The sequence below is a fragment of the Gorilla gorilla genome, chromosome 18 (assembly GCF_029281585.2).
Source record: "Gorilla gorilla gorilla isolate KB3781 chromosome 18, NHGRI_mGorGor1-v2.1_pri, whole genome shotgun sequence".
Classification (NCBI taxonomy): Eukaryota; Metazoa; Chordata; class Mammalia; order Primates; family Hominidae; genus Gorilla; species Gorilla gorilla.
Window position 1 is genome coordinate 18,244,150 of NC_073242.2, and position 16,696 is coordinate 18,260,845.

Here is a 16,696-nt window from a genome sequence, read left to right on the forward strand (position 1 = left end):
AAATCAGTTTTTTAAAAGTTATACACCAACAATAAAAGCTACAGGCACAAAGATTTTCATCAAGATACACAAAGCACACACACAGTATTAAAAAAAAAAAAAGTCAAAAACTAAATGTCCAAAAAGTAATTACATCTGACAAAGCCCCATAACTCAGCTTTACCGATAAATTTCTCTTTAAGGAAAAAAATTATCATTACCTCTAATCCTCTGAACTTTCTTTTTTGTTGTTGTTTTTTTGAGACAGAGTCTCGCTCTGTCGCCCAGGTTGGGGTGCAGTGGCGCGATCTAAGCTCACTGCAAGCTCCGCCTCCCGGGTTCACGCCATTCTCCTGCCTCGGCCTCCCGAGTAGCTGGGACTACAGACGCCCACCACCGCGCCCGGCTAATTTTTTGTATTTTCAGTAGAGACGGGGTTTCACCGTGTTAGCCAGGATGGTCTCGATCTCCTGACCTCGTGATCCGCCCGTCTCAGCCTCCCAAAGTGCTGGGATTACAGGCGTGAGCCACTGCACCTGGCCAATCCTCTGAACTTCCAAGGCACTCAACTATACAGTGAGGCTACGTCATAAGGCAGAAATGCTATCAGTGTATTTAACTTTAGAAAAGTGCCCACTCTGGGCAGGGCCCGGTGGCTCACGCCTGTAATAAGCACGCGTGATCACTTGAGGTCAGGAGTTCGAGACCAGCCTGGCCAACATGGTGAAACCCTGTCTCCACTAAAAATGCAAAAATCAGCTGGGTGTGGTGGCATGCAACTGTAACCCCAGCTACTTGGGAGGCTGAGGCATAAGAATCACTTGAACCTGGGAGGCAGAGGTTGCAGTGAGCAGAGATTGCAGCACTGCGCTCCAGCCTGGGTGACAGAGCAAGACTCTGTCTCAAAAAAATATATTGAAAACAATAACAAAAAAAACCCAGAAAAGTACCCACTCCAGGGGGCAGGTGGAAGGAGAGCATCAGCAAGAATAGCTTAATGGATGCTGGGTTTAATACCTAGATGATGGGATGATCTGTGCAGCAAACTACCATGGCACACGTTTACCTACATAACAAACCTGTACATCCTGCACATGTACCCTGAACTTAAAAGAGAGAGAAAAAAAAAAAAAAAAAAGACAGAAAAGTACCCCCTCTCTCTATATACATCTATATCCTCCACAGGCCCAAGAGTTCAAGGACTTGCTGTAGTAAGAGGCTCTCTCTCTCTCTCTCTCTATATATATATCTATGTCCTCCACAGGCCCAAGAGTTCAAGGACTTGCTGTAGTTAAGAGCCTACTATGCACTATACATTCAATATCCACGATAATTGGGTAAACCTTTTCTGTAAGATCTTATCCAGTCTTCCAATCTTGTTTTAAGAGACTTCTCTTTTAAAATGTACTATAACCTTTCTAGTGGGAAATTAACAATTCATGGGAAAAGAATGTAAACAATTTTTACCTGCACAGTAGGCTAATCAACTTATGCCTGTGCAAGGCGTTAGTAAGAGGCATCCAGAATAAGAGGAGATACAAGTCTTTGGAAGGTGTATGTGATTGGTCCCCGTTTTCCCAGCCTTACCCTGTGATTTCCTCATGTCTTTGGTGGCTAAAGCACGACTGCCATGCTGAACACTGGTGAACTCAGGGCTGGTCACATTGTTAACCCTCAGCTCTTGCCCCAACGACTTCCGACCATAAGTATTTTCCCCAGATCCTCCATTGACACTGTAGCCACCTACAAACAGCAATGTGTACGTTATTTAAATATGATTGTTTGTTTCATTCAGTCAATTTCCTGATAGCTCAGGATCTTATTACTCAATCTGCAGCTCAACCAGCCTTTGCTTCTCCTACCTTTTTCCTGTACTGTCTGCCTTGAAAACCATTTTGATTTCTTTTAATACACCTTTGAAGTTAAATTAATTTTATTTTGATCCCTTCATTGGAAAATAAGCAAAGAAATGAAAACTAAATTAAATCAAATTTTGCACCTTGTTTTAAAACTTTCTTGAAGTTTAGAGATAGTAACCAAGAGGAACTTCAACCTTAGCTAAATATTTTTGAAAATAAAAACAAAAATAGTATTGTATCTTCCTTGTAAGAAAACTGCATTTATGAATTATGTATGGAAAAAATTTTAAATTTTAAAAATAATAAAGTGGATAAACATCCTATGAAGTTTTCAGAAATAACACTGCATTTGTTATTCATATTTTAAATATATTAGAAGAAAGCAAGAAAGTTGGGGGTATAAGAAGGCAGGAAGGTGGGATAGGTAGGTTCAAAAAACATGCTTGTAGCAATAAGAAAATATATGTACCCTTTTCGTCATTCTGTATGTCAGCGTGGACTCTGGTATCATCGTGCCTTTGCCGAGACACCACAGCTGAATTTGAAGGTTGCAGTCCATAAGAGGAAGAACCACCTCTATCTCTGGATGAAGAATATTTTAAATTATCTGGGTCGGCTGATGCACTATCAGTTCTATAAAAAGAGAAAAGTTTAAGATTAGAACTTTAAATAACATAAATAAATATTTCTTTATACAAGCCTCTCTTCTCCCAAATTTTACATTTAACCATTACTATTATATTTAATGTAATATGTACTATATATTACATGTAAGCACTCAGCTGTCTAATAAGAAGTCTTTCACTGGGAAGAGATTCTCAATGGATGAAATGCCAACTTTTCAGTCTCTTCTACTGTTCTAAAGACCCATTCAGAAATATGAATAACTACTGGGATTAGGGTGACTTTGCTGGTTTTAGCATTGAAAGTCTCCTGTCCCAGGCAAAACAGGACAATTGGTTGCTCTGGTCCAGTGTTCTCCTCACGTGACTTGATAATAAGAATAATTCTTTCTAAATTCTCCCCTCTGGAGAGGGTTAATCAGTCAAAAAATTTCAGCCTTTCCTGTCATAAAAATAAAAAACACTGGCAGCATGTCAGGGACGGGCAATGTCTTACCAAGTTATTTTCTAAGTACTGATTAGGTACTGTAGTATTGAAGACCCCACTGAAGATGCCTTAATTGTAAAGAGTAGCAATCAAAATTTTAAAAAGTAAAAAAGAAGACACTTTAAGAAAATAAAAGGTATCAGAAATGCAATAAAGTTATATCGGAAAGTTGTAGTTCGTAATCTATTTAAAATTCAGGTACTGTTTAGAATAATACCTGATGCTTATTAGTAAACAAGTAGGGTACAGCCAAGGGTAAAAGTGTGTCCTCATCTAAGTATCTGCTCTATGCTTCAACTCCCTCATAAGTAAAACGGAGCTGAGTTACAAGACTTCTCATGAGTGTTACTCTTTCAGCCATCAATCATAAACTATCAAGAAAGAAGACAACAAAATAATCTATTATAGCATACGAAAAATCCAAGTAAGTTCTTCCCCTACTGATTTTCTCCTGAGAGGAACAACTTTGAGAGAAAAAAAAAAAAAGAAAATCACTTCTATGATATTTACTAAAAATGCTTTGTCAACCTTTTAGAACCTGAATCTTTTAGAAAAGTTTAGGACACTGGCAAGGCCAGAAACTAAGCTATTCCTCTATGCTTTGCCCCTCCCTCTATGGTGTAAAAGTGACAGCAGTGTTTGTATACTGTATATATTTCATTTAGAGTTTATTAGTCTTTCCTTGCTTCCAAAAATACTAAACATAAAACTTCACATGAGCTCAATCAGTTGGACACCTTGATCTGCACTTACTGCAACCACTGTTAATACAGAATGCAGACAACAGGTCCAATTAAACTTGGATATCTAATTGGTACAAGTCATTACTTATAAAGGATCTCAATCTGAAATTTCATGAAATTCAAAATCTAGCATACTAAAATGACTAAGGCTCCATAAGGAGTATCTTCTAATATTCAAAGTTCACTTATTCATAAAGCTAAGTACTTCAAATATAAGGGAAAATAAAATCTATGGAATTTCAAGAAAAATGTATGAGAATATTTTCTGAGTATACTAAGTCTACAAGCATTAAAATATTAACTCAATGGACCATAACTTTTTTAAACTAATGAAAAGACATTCCTTAGGTACCTAAAAATAGCACATTTAACATGCGTCTATATAAATCATAGCATACCATTACTTTCTGAAAGGAGATTGAAACATAAGAGAGCTTATAATCTTTTCTGACAGAGTTTGAACTTTATATGTATGCCACAGTAAGCTCTTATTAGATGAGCGAATAAAATAAGCACTTGACTAATTCGGAAACACAAAGATAAATGAAGTCTGCCAATATTTAAACATATCTTCACTTCCTGTTTTCATCATGTTTACTTATCTCCTATACTACCTTTACTATTAAGAGTTAAATATTTGTATCATTTTCTGGTGACACAGTAGTACCATAAGGCAGCAGAGAATACAAGTTAAAAAAAGATCTGGGCTCAAATCCCAGCTCCAGCACTGAAAAGTATGTGTGCCTTTGCACAAATTACTTGATCTCCAAGCCTTGGTTGTCTCTTGCATAAAATGAGGATGATACCTACCTAACATGCAAGGTTGTTGTGAGGCTTAAATAAGATAATGAATTATAAAGAAACGCTTAGTTTGCAGGGTATGTTAAAAGTTATTATGACCATAATACAAAATAAACTCAAAGTTTCCAGTCTAAAAGACAATGTACAAACAGTTCATGAGTATATGAATATAATCAAGACAAGTTTTTACAGTCAATATAGAGCAACTTAAATATTTCACTGAAGAAACCAGGTAATCTGTTGCTACCAACAATGTGTTTCCAACTAGGAAGCATCTGATTTCAAACTAAACTGTAAAACCAGGAGCCGCTTCCCCATTGGTTAGAAATAAGGTTTCTAAATCCCCTAAGTTACGAACACTGAGAATTTTTTTCCCAAAAAAAATTTGTGTTTTCAGAAATATAACAAAAAAAGCCTAACTGGAATAGAGCCACTGTCTCAGAAATACCTAAAAACTCCCTAGTTGCCAAATTATTTTAATACAAATTGATCAAAGCATCACCAACCAGAACTCAGGTTGTAAGCATTCTGAACCTAAAAGCACAAAATGGTTTAGCATTTATATGAAATTTCTATTTTTATACAATCTTGACTGCTTAGGTTTCAAAAAATGTCAATGTCAGGCTGTTAGCACCAACAAGATCATCCCAGTCCAATAAATAGAAAACTGTTAAAGAACGGAAATGAGCACTTAAAATGAGGCAATCAAAGCCACAAAATAGAAACTGCAGATTTGAACTCCCAAGAAGCAGGCATAAATGTTAGGCTAGTTAGTTAGAAGAGCTGAAAGGGATATCATCTGCCAGAATTAGTGTCTCAATTTAGTGAAAAAAGAAAATCTATCTGTTAAGTCTAAGAATCCTAGCAAGGATCCAAAAATACCTCTACGGCCCCTTTAATATTCTAAAAATATCATGGAGAGAAAAAAAAAGAAATGCATAAATTTCCCCCAAACGATCAAACTGAAGTTAAAGCCTGATGTACATGCCACATGAGAGGTAAGTTTCTAAAGCTCATACCTCAAAAATCGCATACTGTATAATATGGAGCCTTTGTGATGTTTTGCATCAAGTCAATCTGTAAGACAGTAGTTACAATATTAGTGAAGACAGTGGGTTAAAACATTTGTTGTTCAAACATGGAGCAAATATCATTCATGAGTTAGGTGCCTTTAGTTGAACTATGGTCCCATTAGGGTTCATACATTAAAGCAAAAATTGAAGTGGAAAGCCACTCTGTGCCTTACAGGATAAAGAGGCTTAATGTGGCAACCAAAAAAATTTTAGTACATAAGAGAATTTAAATGTTAACTATAACATACAAATCACATGCAAATATAGTTACCACTTATTTTAGTTACCTATTCTCAATATACAGAAAAATGCCATAAATCTAGGAGGCCATTCATTTCAAATGACCGGAATCCTTAGACCTCACATCAACAATCCACCATGTGCTGGGGATGGTATCTCCTGACTAAATGTAGCCTTGCGGTCCATTCTCATTAAGTATTAGAGAGAAAAAGAGAGAGAGCGTCATCTCTGGAAAGTGTGAAGTCAGGGAATTCCCTACTAGGAAGCATTTCCATAAAGCACCCCAAAATGACTTGATGCAAACACCACACCTAGTGGTGTCACTGGAGTAAGCATCATATTACTTCAAATTGCTTTTACCTAGGTTTATTAAGGGATTTTGCTCTCATGGTGAGATCTAATTTGTAATGGATATAAACCAGGAAATGAGATTTGCACTAAAGCCAATGAAGTAGGAATGTACTTATTCTCTAAAGTAGCAAAGATAGTCTCACTGTCACAGAGCAGTTACAGGATATGTTGCTTTCCATACTAATGGTTAATACCACTTGAAAATGATTTACCCTTCAAAAATAAATTCAAGGTTTTCCCCTGTAATGCCTCTTACCTGGATTCAAACATGCTTTAATGAGGAATAAGAGAAAGGGTGAAACTATGAATAACCCTGGGCCTTGTATCATTACATTAGAAACACTGCTCTAAATATGAGTCTATGGCTAAAATATTAATTTGAGAGGCTCAGGGAATTTATTATACAAATCTCTTCTTGCAGAGAACTTTAAGTTCAAATTTAATAAAACAGAACCATTCCATGTCAAAATTATAAATGAGTATGCATCAGTTTTGCAACACTGAAATATTAAATTAATATAATTTATTGGTAAAACTAGTTTACCTCAGTATTAAGTGTCTATAATAACCAAATCTTAATTATCCACTTATGGGTGATTTGTTTCCTTTTTTGAGACAGGGTCTCACTCTGTCACCCAGGCTGGAGTGCACTGGCATGACCATAGCTCACTGCAGCCTCGACCTCATGGGTTCAGCCTCTCAAACAGCTGGGACCACAGGTGCATGCCACTCCATTTAGCTAATTTTTTATTTTTATGTTTTTTGTAGAGACAGGTGTCTGATTATGTTGCTCAGGCTGCTCTCAATTTCCTGGACTCAAGCAATCCTCCCACCTCAGCCTCCCAAAATGCTAGGATTAGAAGCATGAGTGACCACATCTGGACTGTCACCAATTTTTAACTGTCTGTCAACTAAACAGCCAATATAGACTGATAAGATATACTTAACTATTGTAAAATTGTAAAGAATTGTATCTTCACCAAGGAGAGGTCTGGCTTTTACCTGTGAATTCTGGAAGGTAATCTCTAAACTCTTGAAATGTCATACCTAATAAGAGGGTCCTGGCCAGGAGCAGTGGCTCACACCTGTAATCCCAGCACTTTGGGAGGCCAAGGCAGGTGGATCGCTTGAGGTCAGGATTTTGAGACCAGCCTGGCCAGCATGGTGAAACCTGTCTCTACTAAAAATACAAAAATTAGCCAGGCATGGTGATGGGCACCTGTAATAATCCCAGCTACTCAGGAGGCTGAGGTTTCAGTGAGCTGAGATCATGCCACTGCACTCCAGCCTGGGCAACAGAGCAAGACTATCTCCAAAAAAAAAGGGGGGGTGGCGGTGGGGGGAAGGTGTCCTTGTTCATCTGGGGGCTTTAGGCCACAGCAGTCTAATAATGTGACTTATGGTGGGGGCTTTGAGTCACATGGATCAGCTTGACCTCCAGTGGGGCTGGAGACTAAGGTTAGCCACATGGGCATGCAACCATGGAACCCCAGTAAAAACTTTGGACATAAAAAATAGAGTGAGCTTCCCTGGTTGGCAATAATCCATGAGTACTGTCGCACACCAGTGCCACCAGGAAGGTATCATTTTTCACAACTCTACAGGGACAGGACAATTTGAAACTCCAACATTTGGAACTTCCCCGAACTCTGCCCTCTGCACCTCTACCCTTCGCTCATTCTAATCTGAATCCCTAAACTGCAATAAACTCTAACCATGGGTATGAGAGCTTTCAATGAGTTCTAGTGAGTCCTCCTGGCAAATCATCCAACCTAAGAGTGGTCTTGGGCAGGCACAGTGGCTCAAGCCTGTAATCCCAGCACTTTGGGAGGCCCAGGCAGGCAGATCACTTGAGCTCAGGAGTTTGAGACCAGCCTGGCAATATGGTGAAACTGTCTCTAAAAAATATAGAAAAACTAGCCAGGCGAGGTGGTATGCGCCCATAGATCCAGCAACTCAGGTGGCTGACGTAGGAGGACTGCCTGAACCTGGGAGGGAGGAGGTCAGGGCACAGTGAGCCGTGATCATGCCACTGCACTCTCACCTGGGTGACAGAGAGAGGCCCTGTCTCAAAAAAAAAAAAAGAGTGGTCCTGGGAACCCCCAAAACTTGCAACTAGTATTAGAAGCAAGGGTCATCTTATGGACTGGACTCCCTCTTACTCTGCACTCATATTTAAAACCATTAAATATACTGTAGCTCAAAAAAAGTTGTTTGTTTTGAAACAGGGTCTCAACCCTGTCACCCAGGCTAGAGTGCAGTGGTGCAATCCGAGCTCAAGCAAACCTCCCACATCAGCCTCCCAAGTAGCTGAGACCACAGGCTTACTCCACCACGCCCAGCAACTTTTGTTATTTTTTTTGTCCCATTCCCTACAACATTCCCAAAATGTTGCCCAAGCTGGTCTCGCACTCCTGAGCTCAAGTGATCCACTCACCTCAGCCTCCCAAAGGGTTGGGATTACAGGCATAAGTCACTGCACCCGGCCATAAATTTTGTTTTTTAATAACATTTCTAGCAAACATGATAAAGATTTGACTTCAGTGTTGCTTATTTTCCTTCCAAGGAACCTCTAATATTCTCTATTTTCAGACCTCCAATCAAATTAGCCAGAAGGAGCAAACGAAGCCAGTAACTCCAGGAGGGCAATAGATCTGATTTTAACCTTTGTTTTACATGCATAATTGTCTTCAGAGAAAAGCTGAAGAAAGTACCCCCTCACCTCCATGCCCCAGTGCTCCTTTTCTCTGACTTCAAGTGGGCCTCTGAAGTTGCCCATATTTCCCTCACCAGGTTTCTTTCCTTTCCAAAACATCTGTAAAACTTTCTGCACCTTCTTCCTTCTCCCACCACCACCAGTGGATGACCTTATAGATTTCTGCTTCATGAGAAGTAGAAGCCATTTGACAGCACCCTCAGCAAGAGCTAACATTTTAGCTCCTAACAAGAGCTAGTGGGCAACTGATCCAAGCAGTTTACATATGTTTATCATGTCATTTCGTGTTCAACACAATCCTATTAGTTATACCTTGATAACTAAGGTTTCATAACTGGCCTAAGGTTGCACAGCTTGTAAAAGGCAGAGCCAGAACTCAGACCCAGTACTGTCTAATGTTTGAGCTCTTCAACACTCCATCACTGCCTGTCATCTTCCTTCTAATATACCCACAAATTCACCTGCATCTGCACATACAGCTTTTCTTCCCATCATCTTCGCATAATGGAACAAATAAACCTCCTATCCAGAGATCAACTGGATCTGTCAATTCCCCCCATTTTCCAAGGCATGTCTTGTCTTTTTTTTTTTTTTTTGAGATGTAGTCTCGCTCTGTCGCACAGGCTGAAGTGCCGTGACGCGATCTCGACTCACTGCAAGCTCCGCCTCCCGGATTCACGCCATTCTCCTGCCTCAGCCTGCCGAGTAGCTGGAACTACAGGCGCCCAACACCACGCCCGGCTAATTTTTTGTATTTTTAGTAGAGACGGGGTTTCACCATGTTAGCCAGGATGGTCTCGATCTCCTGATCTCGTGATCCACCCACCTTGGCCTCCCAAAGTGCTGGGATTACAGGCTTGAGCCACCGTGCCCGGCCTGTTTCTTTGTACGTTGCAAAATCTCCCATTTTACTACTGCTTATCACATCATCAACATATGAGCACTCTCAAAAGTCTTACTTTAAAAAAAAACAAAAAACAAAAAACAAAAAATGGCCGGGCACGGCGGTTCACGCCTGTAATCCCAGCACTTTGGGAGGCGAAGGCAGGCAGATCATAAGGTCAGGAGATTGAGACCACCCTGGCCAAAATGGTGAAACCCCGTCTCTACTAAAATAGAAAAAATAAAATTACCTGCGCGTGGTGGCACGCACCTGTAGTCCCAGCTACCTGGGAGGCTGAGGCAGGGGAATCGTTTGAACCCAGGAGGCAGAGCTTGCAGTGAGCCGAGATCATGCCACTACACTCCAGCCTGGTGACAGAGCAAGACTCTGTCTCAAAAAAAAATAAAATAAAGGCCGGGTGAAGTGGCTCACGCCTGTAATCCCAGCACTTTGGGAGGCCGAGGTGGGTGGATCATGACATCAGGAGTTCAAGACCAGCCTGGCCAATGTAGTGAAACCCCGTCTCAACTACAAATACAAATATCAGCCAGGCGTGGCAGTGGGCGCCTGCAATCCCAGCTACTCAGGAGGCTGGGGCAGGAGAATCGCTTGAATCCAGGAGGCGGAGGCTGCAGTGAGCCGAGATTGCACCACTGCATTCCAGCCTGGGCGGCAGAGAGACTCCATCTCAAAAAAACAATAATAATAATAAAATAAATCTAAAAATTAAGAAAATAAGGCCGGGCACGGTGGCTTACGCCTGTAATCCCAGCACTTTGGGAGGGTGAGGCAGGCAGATCATGAGTTCAGGAGTTTGAGACCAGCCTGGGCAACATAGTGAAACTCCGTCTCTACTAAAAATACAAAAAATTAGCCGGGTGTGGTGGCGGGCGCCTGTAATCCCAGCTAGTTGGGAGGCTGAGGCAGGAGAACTACTTGAACCCCAGAGGCGGAGGTTGCAGTGAGCCGAGGTCGCGCCATTGCACTCCAGACCAGGCAACAGTGTGAGACTCTGACTCAAAACAAAAAACAAAAAACAAAAAAACCCTTTAACTGCCTTTCTCCCTCTATCAATCTAATAGCCTGGACTCTTCACAGACAAACCTGTTGAAAAATTTATCTTCCTTGCCTTCACTTACTTTTTAACCCACTTTAATCTGGGTTCCACCTGCAACACACCACTGAAGCTATTCCTACCAAGGTAGGAACTGCCACTCAAGACCTTCTTGGCTCTAAAATCCCATGAGCCTTTTTCAGTTCACGTTACAATTTCTCAATACCATTCTAAAGTTTATGAGTTTTTTAGTTAACTTTAATTCCAGTGACTCTTTCTACTTTATCCCAATCCAAGTATTCTCCTCCTTCTTCATTTCATTTTCTTTTTTTTTTTTTTGAGACAGACTCTGACTTTGTTGCCCAGGCTGGAGTATAGTGGTGCAATACTGGCTCACTGCAACCTCCACCTGCAGGTTCAAGTGATTCTCCTGCCTCAGCCTCCCAAGTAGCTGAGATTACAGGCCCCTGCTACCACACCTGGCTAATTTTTGTATTTTTAGTAGAGACGGGGTTTCACCATGTTGGCCAGGCTGGTCTCGAACTCCTGACCTCAAGGGATCCAGCCGCCTCGGCCTCCCAAAGTGCTGGAATTACAGGCGTGAGGCAACATGCCCGGCCCCTTCCTCACTTCTTTAACCAGCTTAGATTTCATTGTGTATCATTTCAACAACACTCTTGCCTATACCCTTAACTCTTAAGGTTTTCATCACACCCATCTGGCAAAACCCCAATCCTGGATAAACCCAATGATCCATCAATAAGCACCATACTCCCAGGTCCTCCAGTGTTTACTTCCCATTCTATACATGCACTATCCAGACATTCCCATTCTCTTCAAATTCCAAAATATCCTATCACCTCCCCTCCCCATACACACATTCTACTTCACCAACAAAAAAAAAGGTACCAGCTGGGCACGGTGGTTCACGCCTGTAATCCCTGCACTTTGGGAGGCCAAGGCGGGTGGATCACTTCAGGTCAGGAGTTGGACACCAGCCTGGCCAAAATGGTGAAACCTCATCTCTACTAAAAATACAAAAATGAGCTGGGTGTGGCGATGCGCACCTGTAATTCCAGCTACACGGGAGACTGAGGCAGGAGAATCGCTTGAACCCAGGAGGTGGAGGTTGCAGTGAGCCAAGACTGCACCACTGCAATCCAGAGCCTGGGCAATAATAAGAGCGAAACTCCATCTCGGGGTGGGGTGGGGAAGATACCATAAAATACCTGCACCCGATTCTAGACCTTACTTAGGATTCCATCTACTTCCACCTTACTGTAACTTTTCAAATACTTTCCCACTGAACTAAATCCCCCCATAAACATGTAACACTTTCAATGTATCCCATTTAAAAATACAAAAACATATAAAAAGGAAAAACTCCATCAATCCCACATGTCCCTCCATCAAACAATCTGCCTTTACTTGCTGCAGCCAAACTAAAGTTGTCTAGATTCCCCTCTCCCATTTCTTCACTTCTTCTAGCTCCTTAATACAAACTGGTCCAATTTCTGCCCCATCACTCTTGGCAAAATCCATTATGACCTCCAGGCTGCTAAATCCAAGATACAGTTCAGGCCTCAATCTGATCATCCTTTCAGCAGCTTTCACAGGGCTGCTGAGTAGGGTTGAGCAGTTTTGCCCTGCACACAGGTGCCCTGCTGAGGAATGAGGTCGGCTGAGTGAAACTCCTTTTTTAAAAATTCTTGGCTGGCATAGTGGCTCACGCCTGTAATCCCAGCACTTTGGGAGGCTGAGGCGGACGGATCACTTGAGGTCAGGAGTTCAAGATCTGCCTGGCCAATATGGCGAAACCCCATCTATTAAAAACACAAAAATTAGCTGGGCGTGGTGGCGGGCGCCTGTAATCCCAGCTACTCGGGAGGCTGAGGCAGGAGAATCACTTGAACCCAGGAGGCGGAGGGTGCAGTGAGCCGAGACTGCGCCACTGCACTCCAGCCTGGGCAACGAGAGAAACTCCATCTCAAAAAAAAAAAATCGTTTATGCCAACTAATTGTACACCTAAATGCACCAAGTTCATGACTTTCTCCTTGCATTTATTTATTTATTTATTTTTTAATTTATTTAATTTATTTTTTAATTTATTTATTTATTTTTAATTTATTTATAATTTAATTAAATAATTTATTATTTATTATTTTTTAATTTATTTTTTAATTTATTTTTTAATTATTTTTAATTTAATTTTTTATTTTCAAAAAAAATCGTTTATGCCAACTAATTGTACACCTAAATGTACCAAGTTCATGACTTTCTCCTTGCATTTATTTATTTATTTATTTTTTAATTAGGTCTCACTCTATGTTGCCCACGTTGTAGTGAAGTGTGTGATTACAGCTCACTGCAGCCTTGAACTCCTGGGCTCAAGAGATCCTCTGGTTTTAGCCTCCCCAGTAGCTAGAACTACAGGTATGGAGTGGCTCTCTGCCTTTATTTCTAACCCAAGCTAGCTTACAACCTTAAAAAGAGACCCTGCTTCGCTGGGCACAGTGGCTCTCGCCTATAATCCCAGCACTTTGGGAGGCTGAGGCGGGCGGATCATGAGGTCAGGAGTTCGAGACCAGCCTGACCAACATGGTGAAACCCTCTCTCTACCAAAAATACACAAAAACTTAGCCGGGCCTGGTGGTGCAGCGCCTGTAGTCCCAGCTACTCAGGGGGCTGAGGCAGGAGAATCATTTGAACCCAGGAGGCGGAGGTTGTAGTGAGCCAAGATCACGCCACTGCATTCCCACCTGGGCGACAGAACGAGACTCAAAAAAAAACAAAAACAAAAAAGAGACCCTACTTCAGCTCTCAATTGCATCACTTATCTTCCCCTTTTGTCAGTAAGTCCTGGAAGTACCCTAGAAACATATCATTTGGCCTGGGAAATTGCCAAGATTGAAAGGAAATATCTTACCCTATGACCTCTTTAATAGATGAAGGACAAAAAAGGCTGAAAATGTACAAAGATATGCATCCCTCCCCCACCAGTTAAATGCCAAACATAGGCCAGGCACAGTTGATCACACCTGTAATCCCAGCTGTTTGGGAGCCTGAGGCAGGCAGATTACCTGAGTTCAGGAGTTCAAGATCAGCCTGGCCAACATGGTGAAACCCAGTCTCTACTAAAAATACAAAAAAATTAGGCAGGCGTGGTGGTGCACATCTGTAATCCCAGCTACTCGGGAGGCTGAGGCAGGAGAATTGCTTACCCAGAGGCGGAGGTTGCAGTGAGCCGAGAGCTCGCCACTGCACTCCAGCCTGGAGAACAGAGTGAGACTCAGTCTCCAAAAAAAAAAAAAAAAAGGCCAAACATAGCCCATTCCAACGAAGATTAAGAATCACTAAGAGTTACATTGCACCACTGCACTCCAGCCTAGGTAACAGAGCGAGACTCCGTCTCAAAAAAAAAAAAAAAAAAAAAAGAGTTACACACTGCAGAAATCTAAAGAATCTCAAAAGTAGACAGGGACTTTATAATCAAGGTAAAGGTGAAGTGATGTTTACCAATATAAGAAATGAATGGGCCAGGTGTGGTGGCTCACACCTGTAATCCCAGCACTTTGGGAGGCCAAGGCGGGAGGATCACAAGGTCAGGAGATCAAGACCATCCTGGATAACACAGTGAAACCCCGTCTCTACTAGAACTACAAAAAAATTAGCCGGGCGTGGTGGCAGGCGTCTGAAGTCCCAGCTACTCGGGAGGCTGAGGTAGGAAAATGGCATGAGCGCGGGAGGTGGAGCATGCAGTGAGCTGAGATTGCGCCACTGCACTCCAACCTGGGTGACACAGCGAGACTCCGCCTCAAAAAAAAAAAAAAGAAATGTATGCAACCATTTTTTTCAACTCCTGAAAATAGATAATAACTGTAGTTATTCTGATAAAGTTCCTTTACCCAACAGGTTGAAGCACATTCCCAGGGAATGACATGTTTATAAGATTTTCTGACAATTACATATGTTAAATCTTCTCTTTAAAAATAATCCTGGCCAGGCGCGGTGGCTCACACCTGTAATCCCAGCACTTTAGGAGGCCGAGGCAGGTGGATCACTTGACATCAAGAGTTCAAGACCAGCCTGGCCAACATGGAGAAATCCTGTCTCTACTAAAAATACAAAATTAGCCAGGTGTGGTGGCACATGCCTGTAATCCCAGCTACTCGGGAGGCTGAGGCAGGAGAATCACTTGAACCCGGGAGGCGGAGGCTGTGGTGAGCTAAGATGGCGTCATTGCACTCCAGCCTGTGCAACAAGAGCGAAACTCCATCTCAAAAAAAGGAATAAAATAAAATAAAATAAATAAAAATAAAAATAATACTAGGCCAAGCCAGCTGCAGTAGCTCACACCTGTAATCCCAGCTACTCAGGAGGCTGAAACAGGAGGATCACTTGAGCCCAGGAGTTTGAGACCAGCCTGGGCAACACACTGAGACTGTGTCTCTAAAGAAAAAAATCATCATCATCATCCTAGGCCAGTCCAGACAACATAGCAAGACCTCCAACTCTAAAAGAAAATGAAATAAAAAATTTTAAACGTCAATTTAATTAGAGGTCTCAAGTAATTCCAGAAGATATGGTCTCACAAATCAAATACTGAAAAAGGAAGATGCCTTTCAAGATAATCACACTATTATTTTAACTGTAGGAAAATGTATTAAATGAAGACAGCTTTTGCTAGCTGCTGAAACATACTAGTAAGAACAGGAAACGATGCTCCCACCATGCTCAGCAGTAGCCAGAAATTTACTGAGGTCTTTGTATTTAGCCTTAAGTATAAGACACCTAGGAAACTTCAAAATCATCACTTAAGCCACTTTAAACCCACAGTCTATACAAACCCTATCTTTTTCTTTTGTTACATTTTATACTAAACACACTTTAATCAGATTGACATAAGTGATTTAAAAGAAGTAACTTGTATAATTCCCTTTTACAAGAAAAAAAAAAACAATGTTTCTAGATATTAAGTTCCTTAAGAGACAGCAATCATTTATTATAGATTTACAGTACTACAATTTCATATAGTACCAGAATCTTTTTTTTTTTTTCTTTGAGACAGTGGCACAATCACAGCTCACAGTAGCCTCGACCTCCTGGGCTAAGGCAATCCTCCCACCTCAGCCTCCCAAGTAGGTGGGACTAGAAACTCATGCCACCATGTCCAGCTATTTTTTTTTTTTTTTTTTTTTGAGACAGAGTCTTGCTCTGTCGCCCAGGCTGGAGTGCAGTGGTGTGATCTTGGCTCACTGCAACCTCTGCCTCCTGGGTTCAAGCAATTCTCCTGCCTCAGCCTCCCAAATAGCTGGGATTACAGGCATGCACCACCATGCCCAGCTAATTTTTGTATTTTTAGTAGAGACGGAGTTTCACAAGGTTGGTCAGGCTGGTCTCGAATTTCTGATCTCGGTGATCTGACAGCCTCGGACTCCCAAAGTGCTGGGATTACAGGTGTAAGCCACCACGCCCAGCCAATTTTTTTTATTTTTTGTAGAAATGAGGTCTCACTATGTTACCCAGGCTGGTCTCCAACTCCTGGGCTCAAGTGATCCACCTACCTCCCTGCCTTGGTCTCCCAAAGCACCACCATGCCCGGCCCAAAATCTTGTAATTGCTTAATACTGTATATACATTCTTATAATGATATGATATTCTTATAACGATATGATATTCTAAACACGCATCTTTGTTTAGAAGATGCGTGTGGTTCTTCTCCACCCCCTCAAGTACTTAAAACTACCACATTGGCAGAATACAACCTTTCAATGTTTCTGGCATCCTCCCTCCTCCCATTAAAAAAAAAAATTAAAATAAAAATATGTACATACAGAGCCATACACACTACACCAGAGGGAAAAAAGCAATTCATCGTTCAACTGG

The 16,696-nt window shown here is 41.4% G+C and overlaps 1 protein-coding gene across 5 annotated transcripts in view; it reads right to left on the minus strand.

The window, feature by feature from the left end:
• SMG1 (SMG1 nonsense mediated mRNA decay associated PI3K related kinase) overlaps positions 1 to 16,696 on the minus strand; it is a 115,693-nt gene that overhangs the window by 83,482 nt on the left and 15,515 nt on the right. For 3 of the 5 annotated variants that reach the window (XM_055365354.2, XM_063699999.1, XM_063699996.1), the window contains exons 2-3: positions 2,308 to 2,471; positions 1,567 to 1,722 (exon numbers count right to left, since the gene is read on the minus strand). In XM_055365354.2, the coding sequence (XP_055221329.1) occupies positions 1,567 to 1,722; positions 2,308 to 2,471 (320 nt within the window). Of the gene's footprint in view, positions 1 to 1,566; positions 1,723 to 2,307; positions 2,472 to 5,511; positions 6,264 to 16,696 lie in introns of those variants that run through there. The other 2 variants (XM_063699997.1, XM_063699998.1) reach the window with 2 other exon arrangements.